Source organism: Neodiprion pinetum, chromosome 5 (assembly GCF_021155775.2).
Source record: "Neodiprion pinetum isolate iyNeoPine1 chromosome 5, iyNeoPine1.2, whole genome shotgun sequence".
In the NCBI taxonomy this organism is placed as follows: Eukaryota; Metazoa; Arthropoda; class Insecta; order Hymenoptera; family Diprionidae; genus Neodiprion; species Neodiprion pinetum.
In genome coordinates, this window is record NC_060236.1 from 1,186,378 (window position 1) to 1,208,413 (window position 22,036).

At 39.9% G+C, this 22,036-nt stretch overlaps 1 protein-coding gene across 6 annotated transcripts in view; it reads right to left on the reverse strand.

The window, feature by feature from the left end:
• Window positions 1-22,036, reverse strand: part of LOC124219888 (protein Tob1) — a 120,153-nt gene that overhangs the window by 23,026 nt on the left and 75,091 nt on the right. For 3 of the 6 annotated variants that reach the window (XM_046628125.2, XM_046628126.2, XM_046628122.2), the window contains one exon: window positions 13,449-13,531. In XM_046628125.2, the coding sequence (XP_046484081.1) occupies window positions 13,449-13,455 (7 nt within the window). In that variant the 5' untranslated portion in view covers window positions 13,456-13,531. Of the gene's footprint in view, window positions 1-11,529; window positions 11,550-11,911; window positions 12,863-13,448; window positions 13,532-22,036 lie in introns of those variants that run through there. The other 3 variants (XM_046628129.2, XM_046628127.2, XM_046628121.2) reach the window with 3 other exon arrangements.

Consider the following 22,036-nt stretch of genomic DNA (forward strand, 5'->3'; position numbering starts at 1 on the left):
GGGCTTGGCTTTCTACCATCAATGAAGGGGAAAAAAAACCCCTCCTTCTGAAACTCGTCGGCTTTTCCAATTGGCAACCGCCTCCGGTACCGGACAAAATCATGGCTGAATGCCACATCGAGTTAACAAAGCTAAATTCACTCCCTCGCCACAGACTGAGGATCACCTCTCTGTCTTTATTTCTGACTTCCGTTTCTTCCGTTTCCGCTCTGCGATGACTTCAAAGTGACTTTGACCGTGTATGAATAAATTCAAGCACCTATACAATCGCGAATACAAAATCCAAGCAGAACCGTAAATACTTTTTCCTATGTTTTCATGTTAGGCAACCGCTTCGTCCTTTCAGAGATCCTTAATTAATCTACCAGGCGCGTGACGTGAGGATGATCGACCGTCGCACCTGTAAGGATCGGCCAGGAACTTTTCCGCAACTTCGGATGTAAAGTACCACCATTTGCTGACTGCCGCAGGGTGCCGCCGCCACCCATTGGTGTCATCGCCGTCGCTCTTCGCACCGTCTCGTTTCCTCTTCTCTAACCCGGTGCCAGGCGACGGACAGATCAATACGCGGCCGTACTGTACCCAGTCCTGCTCCAGATAGCGAGGCGCGGACGTGTTACTCTGTTCCATATTTCTGTCTGCGCGTTAGTCTTGCTGCCCATCGATTGCGTCTCCTCGCCTCCTTCCTGCTTCTTCATTTCTATGCACCTTGGTCCCGGGATCTACGTTCCGATTTCGAGTTTGGTTGGTTCGGCCCTACTCCCAAGATGGTTCAAACGATACTCGTACCAGCTGGCAACTCACGGAACGAAGCTCGCGTACACAGGCTCACGTACAGGCTCTGTGCGTAGAAGGAAAATAAATCATTTCAATTCTCTCTACTGCGGTCTGCACAACGGAAGAGCGTTAGCGGTATTTTTTTTTTATTCCGTCACCGCCGTAAAACAATTTCCTCAATCACCTGTGGCATTGAATCATCGCCGCTATATTTCAGTACCGCGTTACGACGGACTGAAACTGTGCTCACTGCGGAAATAGGAATTTCAAAAAAGCAGTATCTGCTTGTAAGTAATGACTTGTATCGTTGTTCAGAAGCCTTGTCCCATTGCACCTTTGTCTTTCCAAATGTACGCGTAACTCAAGTTCCATTGGTAGACAACAGAGACCAGTGTAGGTACTTTGAATGTACGGAAGAAATCGCGATTCGGATGGTCTCATAGTTTTACGATGACGCTATGCGAAAGAACAAAAAGACAAGAGTAAGAAGAGGAAGAGTCGTAAGAATCCAAAGAATGAGAGTAAGGAGAAAAGGAAGAAGAAGGAAAGGCAAAGAGAGCACGGGAGGTGATGTCGGTTTACAACCTACCATGTGCAAGTACGCGTATCTACACCCAGGCATGTGGTCCGCCCGTCTGCAAGCAACAAACACAGTTACTTGTCGTATGTTGTCAGATGTGACGCAGGCGTTAATGCACTCGAGCAAATACCGAGAAGCCGTGTATACCTGGATACCGGTACAACATTTCAACTTGTGTGGATAAGTAGTGTTGTTACATACTCGGCTGATGACTGAGCTCACTTAATGTTCCCCAAGTTTTCGCCCCAGAAATCGGAGAGTTAAAATTCCGCTCTCGCTTGGCCCTCAGCGTTTAATCGTCCAAATCAAAAAGCCGAAAAGATTCGGTACCATGAGATGATTGTCGTCGCCAACGGTACGACGACGATCGTAGTTTGAGACTACCTAGCGCGGGCCACTTGGCAGTGACGCAGAATTTTTTCTCCTACCGTCGAATATAAAACTGGGTCTGCACCAGGTCCAAAGATGCAGTAGCATCCAGGTCTTTCGAGGCACCGTAAATAAACCACTATAAGCCACTCTACGCTACTCGACACGGGAGCCAGTCGACGGATGACTGGCTAAGTAGGTGGAAGGAGGGTAGGTATGTACCTTACGATCCACACAGCGTGCATCACACGCAACCTTCTCATTTCATTTTCGTTGCTAGGCTACTAGCATTGGGTTAGGCATAGTCGTAAATATCTCTTCTACTTCCTCTTCCTCGCTATTTCTCTTTTTTCTCTTTCTCTCTCTCTCTCTCTGTATCTTTCCTTGTCCACTTCTCATCTTCGCTGCCGGACGAATAACCTGATAAAAATAAAATTGAATTCCTCGGATGAAACGGGATAGTTTCAAGCTAATTACTTTATCCGAATTAGGCGCACGAGGCGCAAATTGGCAGTAAGAAGATTTTTCCGTTTCCTCATCACTTGCGGGTGTTCCTAAGAGGTCGCCGAGGCTCGGTGCCCTATAAATCCGAGCAAGCGTCTAGGCGTCGACTGTTCGACTCCGGAAGCCAATTCGAGTAACCTGCGACCCGATGAACTTTGAGTCGGGATTCCTGGCCGCCTCTTTGCCTCGTTCCAAAGAACGAACGAGTCTGCGGAACGTAGCGATTCGCAATAAGGTCACCGGGTTCGAAATTAGAATGGCACGTTGGCCGCGAGGCGAGGCTGAGGGGATCGCGGATCAAAACCGAACGACGACGGCGGCTTGCGGTCCGGTCAACGTGGTGGATGGCGTAATAATAGATCACCGGGTGATACCAATTACAAGATTGACTCTCTTGTCCTACCGTTCGCCAACCATGTGCACCGCATCATCGCGTGCATACGTGCACCTCCTATATTTATCTCAAACCTATGTATCTCCGCAACGAGGGTGTGTGTGTGTGTGTGTATATATATGTAACATCCATTCGCATATATATATATATTACATATCTCATATATATATATATATATATATATATATACACATGTATATACGGGCGGAGCCGTCCTACTTACGCCAGCTACTTTGCATTCGCGTTACGTGCCCCGTTGCGGTTGTATGATATGTGCGAATGTATTACATAGACGCCTGTGCAAAAGCAATACAACGAGGAGATTATACATATACGTGTACTTGCGAAACCGACGACTTTTTCCACATCTCGCGCTGTGTATATTCAACCCCCCACCCCCCCCCCCCCTCCTCCTCCTCCTCCATCCCCCCCTCCTCCTTCCTCTTTCTCTCTACGTTTTCTACTCTCTCTCATTTTCATAATAATGATAATACCTCCACGAATCATATGTTCACATAGTTTTTTTTTTTGTTTTATTAACATGGCGAATTTTTAACTCGTATTTGTATGCATTATTATCCTTATCACATAAAGAGTGAGAACTTGCTAAGAAAATTAGTTCACGCGTCGTACATTTGTTTTTTTTTTTTGTTCACGTCGGACACATTCAAGACGGTATAATAGCTCGATCATATTTTACTCAAATTTCTTTCTCTCTGAAGGCTGGAATTTCAAAAAAACCGATGCGTACGTCTTTACAAGTTTTTGATCAATAATTGCCCGGTTGAAAAGCTTTTAAGCTACCGTAAATTCCGGTTTCAGTATCACGCCCACTCGAATTCTGGAAAAATTGATAACGATTTTACGATTATTGATGACTCTCGATCAAATTTACCGTGTTATATATACTATGGTGTATCCACGCCGTATGCCGTACACTTTACACTTTGCGTTATCAACGCCCCCATATGCTGCGATTATATCTACATATATAACTATTTATATTATTTATATATTTGCAAGCTCAGAGATAAATTTGGAAAAAGTAAGAACAAAAAGAAGAACTCCGTAAGGAGTTTTACTTTAATTCAATACAGATATTTCTCTACGGACTCTAACCTATCGCCGGTACGAAAAATTACACAGATTATAAAAAAAAAAAACGCGTTGCCGATTTCTCGTCGCAAGCGTGACGTTTATCTTTACCTACGGCGAATCGTTCAACGCGTATAACTTTGTGTCACGCAGAGTCTGCGATGCAAACAAGTTATACCTGGCATATGAACAACAAGCCTTCTGTCTATCTCGTTAGTTACAATTGTATTAATAGCTCACCGTGAATAAATATCCTCGGTTTCAGACATGCGTGGAAGTTTTACGCGCGTTTTCCGCACCGTTTTTTTTTTTCAACTCCTAAATACGCAAAAATGAGTATATCTGTATGATGAATAAATTCATTGTATAACCCATCCGGATCGTAGCAGCATTCAAATCTCGCATCGGATCTTTGATCTAACGTTTAATTTCGAGCAGGTATCGCCTTATGTACAAAAGTTTCATAAGAAGAACCGTTGTTCAAAATTTCTGGAAAGCTCAGGTATATTTTCAGAGGCTATACTCATCGCCAAGCACCGCCGACCGATCTAAAATAGCATCTGCGAAGCTCCCCCACTCACATCTGCCGAATCGCGAATATTCCACGTAATATATTCTTGCGGTTTTGAACGACGTGTAAACAACGCAAATTCGCATCGCAACTGAATCGTAAGAATGTAAACATTATATAATTCGTTGCCTATGGAGGATGCAATTCGAATTAATCAACGAGATTCTTTACAATTCGAACTTTTTGCGATGGTTGAACTCTGGTATTTTCGCGCGGTGGTTATAAATTAAACTTTAATTCTGGTAATTGGAAACTCTGATTTTTAATCAAAGCGACTTTTTCTCCTTTTCAAACTCTCAAAGTGACAATGACAAATTGGGTGTTTATTTTGCCCTAATCACTCTGGCGATGGGAATTACAGAAATACGTATAACGTTATACCTCCACCCGTGTATACAAATAACACCGAGTCAGAGTGAGTGTGAGGCAACGATGCTGAGCCTAGATAACGAGATAAGGTGAGATGCGGCTGATTCCGCATCCAAAACGTTCCAACTCCCGAATCATAGGCATTGCATCATTAAGGGGTTATACGCAGTTAGCGAGGCTGAAAAATGCGATTTCTCAAGGAATTTTCACCAAGAAACGTTTCAACTTATTAATATAAAAATTGATACACATATTGGGGTAACATTGAACTTCGTTCTGATATTTTTTAGTTGTAAAAATAATGATTTTTAACACTGCTATAGCCGATCTCCGGGAGGAACTGTAATAAAAGGCGTCTTGCGGTGAGCAAGATATATCTGGACGGGATCATCCGAAATGAAAAACAAAAAAGATTTAGTCAATACAAGGTATTATCGGGTATTTGATCGAAGGAGTAAGCAAAATATTAATTTTTAACAAAACGGCGGATTCTAAAAGAACCTTCGATTATCCATAAAAATTTTCGCCTCAATTTGTTTATAAAATAGAAAATACTCGTCGGTGAGAAAAAACCTTGGATCAAGAACTGAAAAATATATTCATTAAGCTTGTGTGAAAAATTTTTGACTGCTCGGTTCAGCCGTTTTCGAAAAATCTTGCTCACCGTCTTTGAAAACATAGTTTTGAGAAAAACGCGTACGAAGGTTCAACAGCACTTGCAAACGCTTTGCAAACATCACGAAACTGGAGTAACAAAATGAAAAAAAAAATAAAATAAAAAACGATTATTGAAAAATCCAATCCGCGGATAACTCCTTAATACGCAAAAAAAAAAAAAACGGCAGGCGTTAGGCGTGTTTGGGAATTATATTCACTCAGATTATCGTACACGTACACATTCCGTGATCATGATTGTGGAAAATTTTCAAGCACGAGACGCGAGACATGCACATAATTATAACGTGCCTCGCACTCCTCGCGTATGTGTATTATCGCATACCTACGGTGTTACCGATACCGGCCCCTCGCACGTTACACATATTTGTGTCGAACCGTGTAAAGGCGGAGGAGGCCAATTAGAATCGCGTACCTGCTCAGAACCTACGAGGAGAAGCACCACCTGTGCAGGTGTGCGACTTGGCGAAACCCGATATGCGAATTTGCTGCCTTCTTTCCGCCGCCGTACTTCTTATCAATTAATCAAAGCACGTAAGGCTGCTTCTTCGTACTCATTTGCTATCGATTTGTAATGACACAGATTTTCACCGGATTCTTTTCGAGCTTTCCTCGTGACGCGAATAGAGAGAAAAAACAAAGAAAAAAAAAAAACTATAGAAAAATACAGTCAGCACGGTGCGTAGACCACCCGTTTATCTCAATTCGTCAGCTGCTGCAGTATCGCTAAACGTAATACATTAGAGCTGTGTAATTGAGGCAGTAAAACATCGAAAACGCCCGACTTGGGAGCAGCGATGCGATCGCGCGATAAGACCCGGACATTTTGGTTGCGGGTAATCCGATTGTCCACAGATGTAATACCCATCCGCCCACAAGAGGCCGTGTCGAGGTAAAGTACTGGGTATAGGTATCGGTTCTTTGACCTTGCCGAACGGTGCCAGAGACGGAATCACGTGTCGTGTTACAGTATTTCGAAACATACTTCCACACTCCATGCATCACGCACACTCGCCAGAGTGGCGTCGCCGTAGCCCAGGTCGCGTATCGTTTACAACATTTATACCGGGAGAATTTCTTGAAACTTGAAAATCAACGGCGCGTGCGCCGAATGATTAAATCTCATTGGTCGGCGAAACGTTCCCGCGGCGATATTCTTGTCCGCGACGCAGGCGGGCCAACCTACGCAAAATGTCTGCGTTTGAATTTTCAAAGAGCGTAAGCGTCAAGTTCCGACCGTTCTTCGAAGAATCGACTTTCCGCCCCGACGACAAATGCTTCCGAAACCTTTCCGAGTCGCCGTCTCGATTGTTCGAGATCCTAACCTCGAAAATTCGTAGGAACCACGTCACCGGCGGAAAGAGTTTGACGGCTGAAAACTCGGGTTGGCCAGCCTGCGCGAACAGCCGATAAAACTCGCGCGTGCGCGGTTCGTTTTCAACTTTCAAGAGATTGTCCCGGTATATATGGGCCATTCCAAATTTTTGATGTCTTTTTTTGTTTTTCGAGTTTTTCACAGCCTTCAAATTTTACTCAAGCCGAAACTGCGAATCGGAGGTGAAGGAGGACCAAACGAAAATCCGATTTGCAAAAAGCGATGGAGCAGATGATGGAATTGAAATTTTAGGTTTAATTTTTTTATTTAATGTATCGCTAATAACGACGAGTTAGAAAAAAAAACTCGATAATTTATTTTTTTGTCCCACGCATTTTTTAAACCGATTAATTAGATTGGAAAATTTCTAAGCAGAATCTAATAATTACGAAAGCCCGTATCAACTGAAGTCAGAGATCCTTCGTACTCGAGAAATCTCTTTGTTGACACTTAAGAACTCGTAAAAAGAAGACATAAAAAATTTGGAGGCCGGATTTGCGTACAGGATTTGTTGGGATGGCCCATATGGAAACTGTTTAAACACGCAGTTATATATATGTTGACATTTTTATAACGCCGAGCGGATTTGCGTTGTGTATACGGTGCCGTTACACCTGCTGCCAGAAGATACCGAATAGCGATGAAGCTAGTTTCTGGAGTCTAGACGCTGAGCAGAGAACGAGGAAACAAGTTCCTGCATCTATTTAATTTCCTGTTTTCTATGAATAAGCCGAGATTCCGAGATACTCGTGCGGGATTTGTAAGTGCAAGAACGGGTTTTGAAAAGTGCATAACTGACGCTAATCGAGCGAAATTTGATTTCGAATAAGTCCTTGCGGTGAAAAATTTTTTTTACAAACACGCAATTTCAACTATTCACACTTTTTTATTGTAATAACGTAAAAAAAAGTAACACGTCATTAATTCTTCGACTAATTTATTAGAGATCAATTTCTTAGCAAACAAATACGCTGTTATTCCGTCATTGAATCCTACACACGAAACGGTTATAATTTAGAAATGATAAGTTGACGATCCAGAAAAAAGTAGATCATTGTCATGTAAAAACAATGACAAAATTTTAGAATATACACTAAACGTAACTTCACTGATATTGTTGATAAAATCATCAAGTGTTCAGAGTTGAAATTCAGTGTTTTAAAATTTGTTCCTCCATCACGAAAACTATTTCAGTTTGGCATAATACAAACTAGACTTTGTACAAACAGTTGTCTTTCCTAATTGTTTTTTATTTTTCGTTTCTATAGTCTTCCTTTTTCTCTAATTTTTTTTTGTTTTTTACCTCTCATCTACACATCAATTTTCTACAAAAATTCCGACGAAAACGAAGCGAAGGCGAAGAATGCCAGACACCGGCTGTTACGTATTTTACTTCAGGCGGAATAAAATCTTTCTCCGCGTGCACGGTGTATTTTTGGAAATAACCCGCCACGAACGCGCAAATTCGCCGTTCTGGCTGTATCTTATTTTTTTTCCCGTAAAAAAAGAAAAAGAGAATGAAAAAACCTAACTACTGTATTTCAGAACCGCGTTGGGTACACACGCTGAATTTTTTATTATTCACGACGGGTAAATATGTACCGATAGATAATATCTTATGCGCATCAGTAGCTTTTATACGAATACCTAGACAAAATTTCATGTATATATATATATATATATATATATATATATATATATATATATATATATATATATATATTTATGTATGTACAATGTTTAATGACGTGCCTGAAATTTTTTCTTTAACGAGAGTGAAGCGGTAATGATTTTTTTCGGACGAAATTGAGAACAAAGAAAGGAAAGAAAATTGAAATAATAATCGAGTAAAAAAAAAGGGTGAGAAAAAAAAAAAAAAAAACGGAGACCCTTTTACGAAGTATAATGGTAATTTTTTTCAGACAAATATTTGACACAACCTCGTCTGAAAGTAAAAGTAAATGTTTCTTATTGCGTACATGTTCGCATATATATTATATTATATTAAATACAGTTCATTTGTCCGGGGAGAATTAAAAAAAAAAGTTGCGACAATCGGCATTGGATATTTGCATTGTATATCTTACATTAGGAGTGAGTTATATTACGTATACGCACGCACGAATAATAATAATAATAATGTGTTATATAATATACACGTGCGGATATTCATATGTAACAATTTAGCCAACCGTCTGTCACCGCAAGGATAAATTTGTTTGCTAATGTAAGTGTGCAAATAATCGCAAATAACGCAAGCTATACAATTTAACGTGCCAGTAACGTTTTATCGTCTTATATTATAAAGCGTAGAAATATATTTACACAAGTTTCTTCAAAGTTTTACGATACATTTTTTTCCGATCCTTTTGCGCAGCTCATCGCAGAATTATTCGAGAGCAAGAAGAGAAATATTAAAATAGAGGTAGAGAGAAAGGGAAAATGAGAAAAGGAAACATAGAGACTGATTGATTGATTGATTAATTAATTAGATTGTTGATTATTCGAAAATTTGAACAAGAACTAGCAGTAAGGTACATGTAATAGAAACATAGAGTACGGAATAAAACTAACAAAGATTAATTAAAGGGGGGTGGGGATCAGTGCAGAAAAACCAAAGAACGCAGATAATTACACAGTAAAAATGAAATCGTGATCGTGAAAAATTTATCTCGAGCACGTGTTGAACGAATTACCATTGAACGGATAGACGCTGTTTATAAAATTGCGTTACATAACGGTCATTATTTATGTATGTTATACAATGTTTGTATGCGTTTATCGCATCCAATCTATCTTTTCTGCAGATGTAGTAATGCGCTTCATTTCTTTTTTTTTATTTTTGTTACGTTTTCAGATGTTCCGGGCTTCAGGTAATTATTTATTATGAAAAAAGATGGACAATCCGTAATTTTTTTTTCCGTTACGACGTGTCACGGACGTCATAACGGAGTTTCCATGTTTGCATAACAATATCGTAAATGATTTAAAAATCGTTCATTATGTATACTTTCATGGATATACTTGGCAGATAGCTACATACTTGTAAGTTGTTGTATAGATTTGTATACTTGCGTGCGTAAAAGGATCGTTTATTCATTTACCATGAGTATGATGATTGCCGTTATTATCATTATCACTATTCTCTTTACGTCATAGCCGCTGTATCGGAGCTGCGTGCCGTGAATGAATTATCGAGAATGGTGCAGAAAAAAAATTACAAATTCAACAAAGATAAAAAAAGACACGTTAAATTAATTTTTCTCATCAGGAGACACAAAGGTTCGGGTACAGAGGTGTAATATTATGATAACGCGTTTTTGCGCGGTTGAGAAAAAAAAATTGTGTATTCTTTCTTTCTTTCATTTGTTTTTTCAATTTGTCATTTATTGTTCATTTCAAACTTTTAAAATAGATAAGATAATTACCGCGGTCATTATAACATATTTATTCGGTCGGTTGTTTGTCGAGCGATGTGTGTAAATTACACGTAAATATGCCCAGACTCGATTCATTGAAACTATACTGATCGATTAAAAAAAAAAACAAAAAAACACTAAATGTAATATATTCTCCTTGCAAAAAAAAAAAAAAAAGAAAAAAATTCAATACGTAGGTACATGAAGAAATGCACTGGGAAAGGTTGAAAAATTAGAAACCGTCGCGTTTTTTTCACATCGTTAATCGTTCCAATGACGTTACTGACTAACTTTAACACGATGTGTGTGTATATAATAATAATAATAATACGACTCCATGCGTTTCCCACTGAAATATCGCTCGTCACTGCAGACAATATGTATACGTGTATACATACGAATAGATGCCGATAAGGAGCTTTACATATGACATGCAGATTTTTACGCATATGTGTCCGATATGTGTATACATATATATGTGTATATGTATATCTATATATACAGATAATAACGGTGCCACCCTGCGAGTTGTTTACAGATAATTAATTTTTCCTCGCAATACTCTCCGATCGTCAATATTACATTGCAGGTATCATTAGCATTATTATTAATCATATTATTATTGTGTTGTTATAATTTATTTTCTTGTTTTTTTTTTTTTTTTTATTCTCTCATGTATCATTGTGACAGATACACGGATTGTTCCGTGGAATGTGTTTTTTTTCGCGACTCGTTTCGTATACAGCATCGGCCTGGTAGTGGCTGGTGCATATTATTTTGACAAGTGCGCGAATTTGCAAACAGCTGCATCGCGAGAAAAGGCGAATATAATGTGTGTGTGTGTGTGTGTGTGTGTATTTCAATAAGAAACGTACGAATTTGCGATAAGATGTATGCATGCGAGCGGCACGCCATCCTGGGAGAGTGGCAAAAAATGATCGTACAAGAATAGGAAACGAAAAATAATTGTATCTCTTAAAGTCAATTAGTAACGTAACGTATGGCCGCGAAGTGTGATTGATAAAAAATAAATATATATATATATGTATTGTAAAAATAAATGAAGTAAAGAGAGAGAAAGTTCGTAATCAAACCAAATTATAATTGGCAAAAAATCCTGTCCGTTGTGCATTATTAAATATGGGGTTTCAGTTTCCAAGTGATAATCAATTGACCTGAAATTATGTTAATAATATTACTGATCATATGACGAGAAGCGGTGCGAAAATAGTGATAAAAATGAGAACGAAAAGAAACGACGAGAATTTGAGTAAATGAAAAAAGTCACGCGGTTACGGTATGAATATTAATGCGAATTTTATCCCAAGTTATAACAAATGATGAATATCTTTGCATTATTATATTTTTACACCTATGTACATATTACAGGTATACACGTACAGTGTTGCAGGTACATATTTCTCGAATGTTTGTTTTTTCCAGGCTGCATTTTTTTCCTGTTGATTAGGTGCGGTTTAACTCACGCAATACGATATTAAGTTCAATATAATTAAAGCGATACGCAATCAACGACTTATTTCCCCATAAAAGCGCGTTACATATTCTATTTATAATTTTAATTTTCTGCCCTAGGTGAAATTAGTATAGAAGAAAATTCGAAAAGCTGACAGAATGCGTAAATAAAAAAAAAAAAAAAAAAAGGAAGAGAAAAACCTCATCAAGATAGAAAATGGGCAGTTATTATTTTACGAGTATAAATCAATTCGGTATAAATATATATATATATATAGGTATATACGTATGTATGATTAGCGCCACTCACTTGTTATTTGAATTCAACGGATCGGTGATAACTTGCAACAATTATAGCAGCAAAAGCCAATTACACGCAATAATAATATATCGCACTCGTATATTATCGCAATAATTTCCCGACGATTGAGAGAATGAGAGAAAGAGAAAGATAGAGCTTTTCTCGCTCTGGCTGGTTAAAATAATACGTTAACAAACACTTCCGCGAATGTATAATTTGCCGTTTCACAACTAATTTATACCGTCGTCTATTTTTTTTCCTCGTTGCTTGTGTTCCTCGAGTTTTCGTACAGCCGGCAATACACTGATGAATTTTATTGCGACGTACGACAAGAAAAATCTTCCAGAACAAATTGTAAATCGTACCGCAGGTTATATTTTATAACTTGCCAAGAACAAAAAAAAAAAAAAAAGAAAAGAAAAACACGCCGCACTTGTCACTTCGTATTGTTATAATAATATTTTACAATTTTTTTTTTTATACTGTTATCACAGTTATACGTTACTTGCGTTATGTGTACGGATATAAAATTGTAAAAAAATCAATCGACGATCGCACGATTATAATTATAACGTGAATTATATGATATCGTATAAAAGTATGAAAAAAAGAAAAAAAAAAAAAAAACAAAGAATCCGGAAAGAATTCTGTAATTATACAATGTAGATATAATAATACTCGGTGTTTTTGATTAAAAGATTATTATTAATATTATTATCAATATAATTAATGCTATTATTTATCTTCAATAGATCTTTCGTTTCGTGTAAAAATTGCGTTCAATATTTTCGTACGGTCTCTCGTTGAATTTTCTATTCCTCGTTCGGAAGAGAAATACTTTTTAAAATGTGGCTAGATAAGAAAAACACCAAATCTAACCACTGTTTCAGATTATTATCACTATTATTATTATAAATTATTATTAGTCGTATACGTGTGTGTGTGTGTGTGTGTTTTTTTTTTTTTTTTTTTTCTCGTATTTCGTCCGGAGATGCACACCCACCGAGTATCGCGGCGAAACTGATACGCGAGGCCAGCATGTGCCGACTTACATAGTCGAGGTGTGCGTATATCCTCGAGTGTGTTGCGTCCGTGGCGTGCATGCATGGGCGTATGATCTACGTGGGTGGGGGTGGTAGAAAGGGTGGGGGGGGGGGGGAGGGGGAGGGGGTAGGAACACGAGTGGGGACATCTACAGTCACGCAAGCGGGCTTCTGCAAGGTCGCGAGGCCGACCAGATCGGGAAGCCGCTACTTACCGCATAACGCTGCCGGCGGAGCTTTCGAGAAGAATAAAGCTCGCGCCGCCCACGCAATTTCTCTCTTCGTCTCTTTTTTGGCCAATTTTTTTTCGAAATGACTTTGTAAATTTTAATTGCAATTGCTGCCGTTTCTTTTCTCTTACTTCTTCTACTTTTCGTATTCCTAATAACGTCGAGACGTACGGTGAGATGTCGCGTAGAGCATTGTAATAATATTGTCAAATTATGTACGATGTTGCGGGAATATATATGTGTGTATGTATATATGTATATGTATGCGCTCACCAGCCATGAACGATGATACTTGTTAACAACTCGTTCAATTGTCGCAGCTACGGTTCGATTCGACTCCTGGGCGATGAGTTTATCTGGAACAGAAAGTAAGGGAAGAGTTTTATCGATCCGTCGGAATGATCGCAGGGGTATTTGCGAAAAGGAAAGTTGGGTAACGTTTTATTGTGTTTATTTTCTTCGACGGCGATTCGCGACAAAATGCAAAAGAATAAAATACAACGAGAAAAATGATGCAAGATTGCGTGATTATTTTTTAACGTTTTTCGGAAAAATTCTTTCATCGACGTGTTACGAACATCTGCGAACAATGACGAGGGAAAATAAACTTGCAAATTCAAGTACGTAATAAAGAGGATAAGAGAAAATGCATAATATAGTACACGCGTAGTATTAGAGGTGCAATTTATGGAGGTACGTTTCGCGAGTGAATATTTATACATAAAAATCTTGTCTTTTACAGCGAGTCTTTTTTCCTCCGCATTTCCGCCCTTACCCGCAAAGCTACCGCAAAGCTCCCGCTTCAATGCCCCGGTCCTGGTTCAGGGTAAACTTAATATCCGGTGTTACACAAGCGTTTTCCATTATAATCCCGAGCAGCAGCGTTGCGGGGCCGAATAAACCGGAAGGGTAATATTTCTTATTCGGTGTGATAATAAATCTTGACGGTTAAAACCATGGGGAAAATTTCTAGGAGATTAGTCTACGTTTTTTATCATTAATTGCAGGCCGGGCTGCGTGAACAGCGATTTTAAGCACACGGTGTACGATAATTAAAAAACCGACACCGATACGTGTATCGATCCCGGATCATTGCGTAAATATTTCGAATGAATAGCGCGGGTAGCGAACACGATTAAAAGATTTTTATAATCGACACGTTTATCACCTAATTGCACAATTCGATAAGTCGATACTCGTCAACTGTATAAACTTTGTTCACAAGTTGATACGAAAACATGACCCTTGTCCTGCACGATCAAATCCCAGACAAATGACGATTCAAATTGTTGAATTATTGCAGATCTAATGGGGAATGACACGTTTGCTAAATCGACTGAATTACGGTGCACGTTGGTACCGGGAAAAATTAAACACGGTCACCCTTGTGTCCTCGTCATACGTACGTATGTGTGTATAATCTGTGCGTTTGACGCACTGAAATTTCGTTGAAATATCATGTACACAAATGTAATTATCTCTAGAGCTATCGGAGAGAGTAATATGTGTAGTATACGTGTAACAAATCCAGAGATATCGTTTTATCGCCGCTCGGCCGGAACGGCTAGATATTGATCATAACGAATCAGCGGTTTACAGCCTTTGAGAGGCTTCGGCGAAACGACGTTATTTTTCGACTCACATTTCTGTCGAACAAACGTAGAATTATAATAAACATTTCTCTGCAATCCCAGCTGAGAACGGAAAATTCAAAAACAGGAAAATTCCGAGCCGCTGATTATATTTTTCCTGCAAGCTGTGAGTAGAATTCTTCGGACCTTTTCCTCTCGTGCCTTTTATTGCCTGATTCCAGTTTTCACGCTGCGCGTAATTGTTCCAGAATAATCTTGCGGACACCGCAATACTGCAACGCCGTGCGGTATAATAGAAACGCGACTTTGATCCGATGCAATAAAACGACACGCAAGTCGTTTGTACACGCGTATATAGTGACCGAAGAAGCGATCGTGACCATGGCCGATTCGATAATAGTCGATTGTCTTCGTTTAGTCGTACATTTTATTTTTATTTATCGCAAACATCATTAAGCTCACGTAGTACTCCTACCTTTACCGACCGAATAAATTCACCCTTTTTCTACCTATATTGAATAAACAAACGAACGTAAAGGGTTCAAACTTCCAGGCAAGTTACTCGTGTCTCGAAAATCGTAAAAAATGTGTGCTTCTCAGAGACACATAGCCATTGCTACACATTATGAGATGGGGTGAGTTTTGCTCGGTCGATAAAAGTAGGATTACAACACGACTTTAATTATCGATTATTCCCTCTCTCCGCGGAATTGGGTATAATAACCAACCAACGGCGCAATATAAACGGTCCTCCCAACTTTGGGGCTCATGCGACTTTGCTGAAAGAGTAATTATTATTAACGGTGCGCGTTAAATCTATACGTACACACACACACGCCTGATACATCACGTTATATACCCGAATCACTAATCACATACGCTGTTCAAACATCACGCAAGTACCTATCGTACTATACGCAAGACCTTGCACTGTTCGCATATGTACATCTTCTCTTCTCTTCTTCTACGTATTCGATACCTAAACTCAAACTTGTCCATGACTATGTGTTCGTTTATATCTCGAAAACTGCTGAACCGATTCTGGTTCTTTTTTTTTTTTCAATGGGTAGCTACAACGTCTGACCAGATTTCTCGCTGTGTTATCTCGTTAGAATCGGATCAACGAGGTCGAAGTTGGTAACTTGAAAATAAGTTGAAATTTACTCGATCCATGATAAACAAAACATACTTGTGTTTCTAAAATCGAACTCTTAGAAAGTCTTTCCAAAATTCTGTAATGATGATTTTTCATCCCGATGTTCCGTTACGTTAACGTTACCAACTTCAGCCTCTTCCGGATCAATAGTTATTTAAAATATAAGGACATTTGTAAGCCGAGTCGGCCGGGGATCACGAACTTAAGCGATCGCTGACTAAACTCTTGCAGATAAAGGAAAGCTACGTTCAAAAGTTTCCAAATCCTCGACGAGCTCTAGAAACAAAAAACAAAAAAAAACGTTGCTGTGTCTTATAGATTTGCCACAAGAATCATTTACCGTCACTACACAAGCTTCGGAGGAAGAAACAGGGTGGCCTAAAATATTTGGAACAAAAATTCCATGACATTTCCAAGTTTTCCAGCTGTATAAACACCCTGAAGAAAGGAACGGTCAGAAGATGACGCAGCAGGTGTAAGAAATTGTGAGAAAAGGAGGATAAAAGGAGGATGAGGCAAAAGCGCGTCGTCATCATCGGCACCGTAACTGTATAAATAAATAAGAGTAAATGAAAAAAAAAAAAAAAGAACCAACGCCGCTACGCGGAACCTTGAGGCCGGAGGCGTAATTGTCATCGTCGCTGCACATTCGGCGTAGAGCGTCGGTTTGGAACTGCGGCGGCAGCTTTTGCTTTGCTCGGAGTGACCGTGAACGGCAAACAGGAACCGGACGATTATCCAACGAATGAATGAAACCGAGTGAACATGCGCGCGATGCCGTACCAACACACTTAAGCTCTCGAATTATGCGTTTATACGAGTATAACCTAGGCTTATATTTTACCACGTGCTCGTCGAGTGACCGGGGCGTGAATCAGCTGGCAGAAACCTAATCGCGATGCGCCGCGTGATATAACTTACCTATCTACCTACGTTTCATTTTATAACATGTCGCCCAATCCCGTCGGCTGCCGATTTTATACGGAATGCACCCTGGAACGTTAACGGTATTTCTTATTCAATTTTGGTTACCTATTTCGGTAACTGGGGGGGTGAAAAAACGCCCCAATATTGCGAATCCCATCTCGTTTTCTTCGTTTTTTTTTTTTTTTTATTATTCTCGAATAATGAAATTGAATTACGGTCGGGGTTTCGAGTCGAAAACGTAAGCTGTTCTCTCGTGGCGGGAAATTTAAATTTTTTTTACGCACCGTGTTACCGTTCTTGGGTTATAAAAAAGGGCTCAGAGTGATAATTCTTTCAAAATTCATCTTCGATCATTACTTGATCCGATTTCTTCCACGGTCGCTTTTCTCACGAGGCTGAAGTTTTAACAATTGGCAAGGAAACGTAGAAACGGAAGTCAACGTTTTGCGAGTGTTGGAACAATCGAATTGGTTGAATTTACAAAACTTGTGTTCGTCAATTGAATTCCGGTTCGTTGTTTGTGGATCTTTTCTGAAAACGCATCGTTGCAACGACGTCGAAAACTTTGACCTGCAAAGATCACGTAGTTTCGATCTTGATTTAGCAAGTTTGCGGTGGTAAGAGGATCCGGAATCAACCGACTTTATCCGCGTTCATCTCGATCTCGATTCTACCAGCTGCCCGTTTGTCTTTGATAAGGCGCATAATTTCGCTGTCCGTCAAAGAGACTCGCGAATTCCGGTGCGAGCCGATTTTTTTTTACTCACACATCCAACTAATTTAGAAATATACATGGACACCTGAGAAAAAAAAAACAAAAAAAAAAAAAAAAAGGGTTGAAAATAGGAAAAAACAAAATTAACAATCAATTGAATTAATTTCGTCGAGATGCGCGTACTTTCCTCATGTATGGTTCAACGATCGATGCTGAGCGAGGCGGTGGTGGTGGGTGGATGCCGTCGTTGTCCGGTGTTGTTATTACCGGGTTACGCAAACCCCACGTAACACGTAACAACACCGGCGACGTTTCGACGCAACGGACGTGACCGAATAACAACCGTCCACTTGCGGACGGTCCAAGACGCGTTCGCGTTTCTACGCAGCTCCGCAACTTGGCCCATTCATGAAGACCACGCGCGTCTATCCTACGCGCAAACGCAGACCTAAAGAGTCGCGACGTTGCCGCGGTATTTCCGCAGGCGAATCCGGTTACTCAATAACCGATCGAGATACGCGGCAATTTGACAAGGATCGAATGAAAAGTTTTTACGTACGAAAAGGAAATTTACCGCGATCGAAAAGAGGGGAATTCAGAAAGGATGCAAGTGCCACTTTTTGTTTCTTCGAAGACGAAGTAGTTCTTTTTTTTTTTTATGTTCTCGTTTTTTGCTACAACTAAGATCGGAGTTGAATTTCATCTCAGAATTTCGTTCGAGTCGTAACTGCGTTTAACGTAACGTTGCGCACAGTAATAAAGCTCCGAAATTTTCTTGGGTCTGATTAACCCCGTGTAAAGTAGTAACGTGGAAGTATCCATAGGCGTAAGTAGACAAGCCGTAGAAATACATCGTGGAAATTGAAACCCTGCGTCCCGCACTGCGGTTCGTTCTCGTTGCATAAGTGCACGTGCATCGCTGTGGAGTTGTTTTAGAATTACGTGATTTAGCGAGCAACGCGAAGTGTAAGGTTGACCTTGTCGACGAGGAAGAACACGTGGCCGGTGGTTAAGCCCGTGCAGTTAATCGAAATGGTTATTAAACGCAACAGCATAATCGCCGCGACGTAACCGCGCGTAACGGGCATTTAATTTATAACCGGTGTTCGCGGTTAGAAGCCAACGGCTTACGTGCGCACGGAAAAGCGTCGAAAGCACACCTACGTAGGTGTCCAGGTGCGTTAATTAACAGGTAAGTTGGGGGCGAATTTTCGGTACAGGGTTGAAGTTCCGAATTTGAAAGGTTTCCAATGCGCGCCTAATTCAACTTGATGCGAAGAAATGAAACTTTGAAGAAACAGCAAAGTCTCGAATGGTCGGAGAGCGGACGGAACAAAGTTCCGAAAGTTCAAGTCACGATAGGGCAAAGTTTCGAAAAATAAAATATACTCACACGGCGTAGTTTGCTCGACGAGTGGGTGTAAAAAATGATAAAAACCGAAAATCGGAATGGCCAGGATTCCGAATGTGAAAATATGGTAAATCCGAAACAAAGAAAGATCAAAGTCGTGAAATTTTACAAAGATAAAAATTCGCTCATCCGGTTTTTCGATGTTGACGATTTTTAAATTTTCTCATTTTCGGAACTTTGACTTGTCGGAATTTGTTGCCTTCGGTACTTTTCAAATCCGGAACTTGAACTCAGCTCCGAATTTTCGATCTGCAGATGAACGAAGTATCTGCAGGTATAATCAAAGTGAAGCCGGAATGCGGAGAGTGACATTTGAGGGTAGTCAATCAGTCTTAAATTAAAATTGGCCAGGGATTGAGACGAGTTGCTCAACGGATTCGTGCAGCTGCAGGTTGGCCGGTTTGACAAATCCATGCACGCCTGATCTTTTCGTCTTATTCTTATTCTTATTCTTATTCCCCGAGACACCGGTCGGGTATATTTTTAGCCGTATGTTTAGTCAGATCGAGGGATAGCCTAAACGCGAGCCAAAAATCTTTCTTATACGCGATGAATCGGGATTTAATTATGGACCAGGAATCCTCGCCATTTATTTTTCACGATCCCGCATTAAACTTTGCGTGAGCGAAAATTACATCGCAAGGAATTCACCGCAACTATTTCACAGTTCGTTGCGCAAATGACTTGTGGAGCCGAACATTTTTCGATCAATTGGTGAAACTAAAGATCCAGATAACTCGGTCGATACATCCGAGTATATATTATTCGTATATTTACCATTTTCAAGCACTTTTATCTAGATATATTCCCGTGTAAAGCGAATCTCGGTGCAAACTCATAGACGCAATTGTAGACGAGTGTAAAGACAAGAATTTAAAATAATAATATTGTACCTATTTGCTTGTTTTTTTTTTTTTTCAACTTTTCTTTCGTCAACGATTTACACCCGACCTGTAAATTTGGCTTAGGTACTCAGACAAAGAGGAGAATGTTCTATTTGTAGTTTATACTGTGCACAGTCTCGAACAGCTAGTTTCGTATTTTTTACGATGGCCAAAAACTATATGATAACGAAATTTTTAGCTGCAGGTTAGCCAAAATATTTGGTCACTCGATTTATATTTTCATACGAGAATGTTGCTGAAATTTGACTTTTGTAAAGGTGTGATAAGAAAATTGATGTCAAGGCCTTATTTGTAGCTGAAAGAATGTGATAGACTTAAAATTTACCATCGGCAATTATGCACCACGTTTTACTGTACCTAACATAATTACCCATTGCATACCTGGTAAATAAGAAAATGAAATACCTTTTTGAGTCCAAGTTACAATTGGAGAATTTGCCGATAATAATTGAATAATGGGTAAGCGACGAAATAAATATATGCACTTTTGGAGGTTTGTTGTTTTTTTTTTCGTCTCTTTCGACCAACCGAAAGTACGCAAATTTTCTCCTCCAGAGACCAGCTGGAATTCATGAGTCATAGAGAGACATGACGAAGTCTTAAGAAGACAATAAGTCTGCATACACATTCGGATTTGGGGCTCTGTTTCCCGTTAAGGTAAAACGTGTGTGTTATAACAAGGCAAGAGAATAGAGGATTTTGCGCGGGTTTCGAAACATGCGATCATCGTCGTTCCATTGTTGGACCGATCGACGTTTTATCCCCGCCTCGTCGTTCATTCAAAGATGAAAGATGAAAGATTAAAGATTAAAGAGCGTTTTACGCTCACGCATTGCGTGATATCACGATCGTGAGATCGAGTAACTTGTTCGGGGAGCAAAAAATTGCCGAACAATAGTCTCCTGATACATTAAATATGGAGGAGAAACCAGAGGGGGGGGGGGGCAAAAACCCGAAAAAACCGGTAATCAATCACCATAAATTATTGAAAATTTTTGCACAAGCTATTAAATCGTTATTTCTTTAAAACGTCTCGATGTTGTTTGACAGATTCATTTTTCTTCTCGAATTAGCCGTGAGAGAATCGTTTCTTGTTTCTATTTTTCTTTTGCGACGAAGAAGCCGTCCGTGCGTATCGTAAGATCTTGGAAAAATGCGTCTACTCGCAGTCGGGTATTAAATTTCGCCATTTATAAATATATGGGTCGTCTGCGCGAGCGTCCGGCGTATGTGTGCATGCATTTACGTACGTATGCGTATATTTATGTACGTACGTATATATATATATATACAGGGTAGATCGTTTGTCACGTGACCGCGCGTAACGCGCACGCAAGCTGCAAGCACGAGATCGAGCCGCCGGTTTTACCCGCGACGCCATCACTTCCTTACCTCCCGAGCTTTCCTTTTTTCCCCCCGATTCGAAAACCGGATAAAGCTGGCAACCTTAGCTTTTTATGGAAAGGCGAAAAGACGGACACGTTTTAGATATTTAAAAGCTCTCGCGCCTCAACGCCGTTATATCACATTTTCGAATAACACGCAGCTGCTGCAGCTTGCAGCTGTGGCAATATTGCGCGTGTTAATTTAATACGACTTTAGTTTGAGTCAGCACCGCAGACCCGCGTATTATTCCGCGCATAAACCCGGTGGGACATATTATAATGTTAAAGGTTGTAAACTGCAGAGGTGGATAATTTTGGTGGCCAACAGCAACGGCTCTTTCTAAAATAGAGTTTAAAGTTAGTCAGCCACAGCTCGAGCGTTCTCTAAATATCTGCACATCGTGCGTAGGTTACACACACACACACACGCGTTGTTAAAAAAAAGTCATGCAAATACAGCAGCGAATTGCGTCTGAATTTGCGCCGCGTGCAGCACTGGGATTTAAAAAACGACGAGATTTTTGCGGCCAAATTTTGGAATCGGTTGCAGAAATCACGCGGAGACTTTCTTTGTCGCGTTTTTCATTTTTCGGACTTCGATACACCTCGATGGATTTATCATGAATTATTTACAGTTGGATAGGTGTGCAGACTTTAGGACGTCGCAAAAGTGTCCAAAGAAATCCGTTACCGAGTTTGAATAATTGAATTTAATCCAGAGACGAAACCAACGAAATCCAATGTAATAATAATCCAACGAAACTAAAATT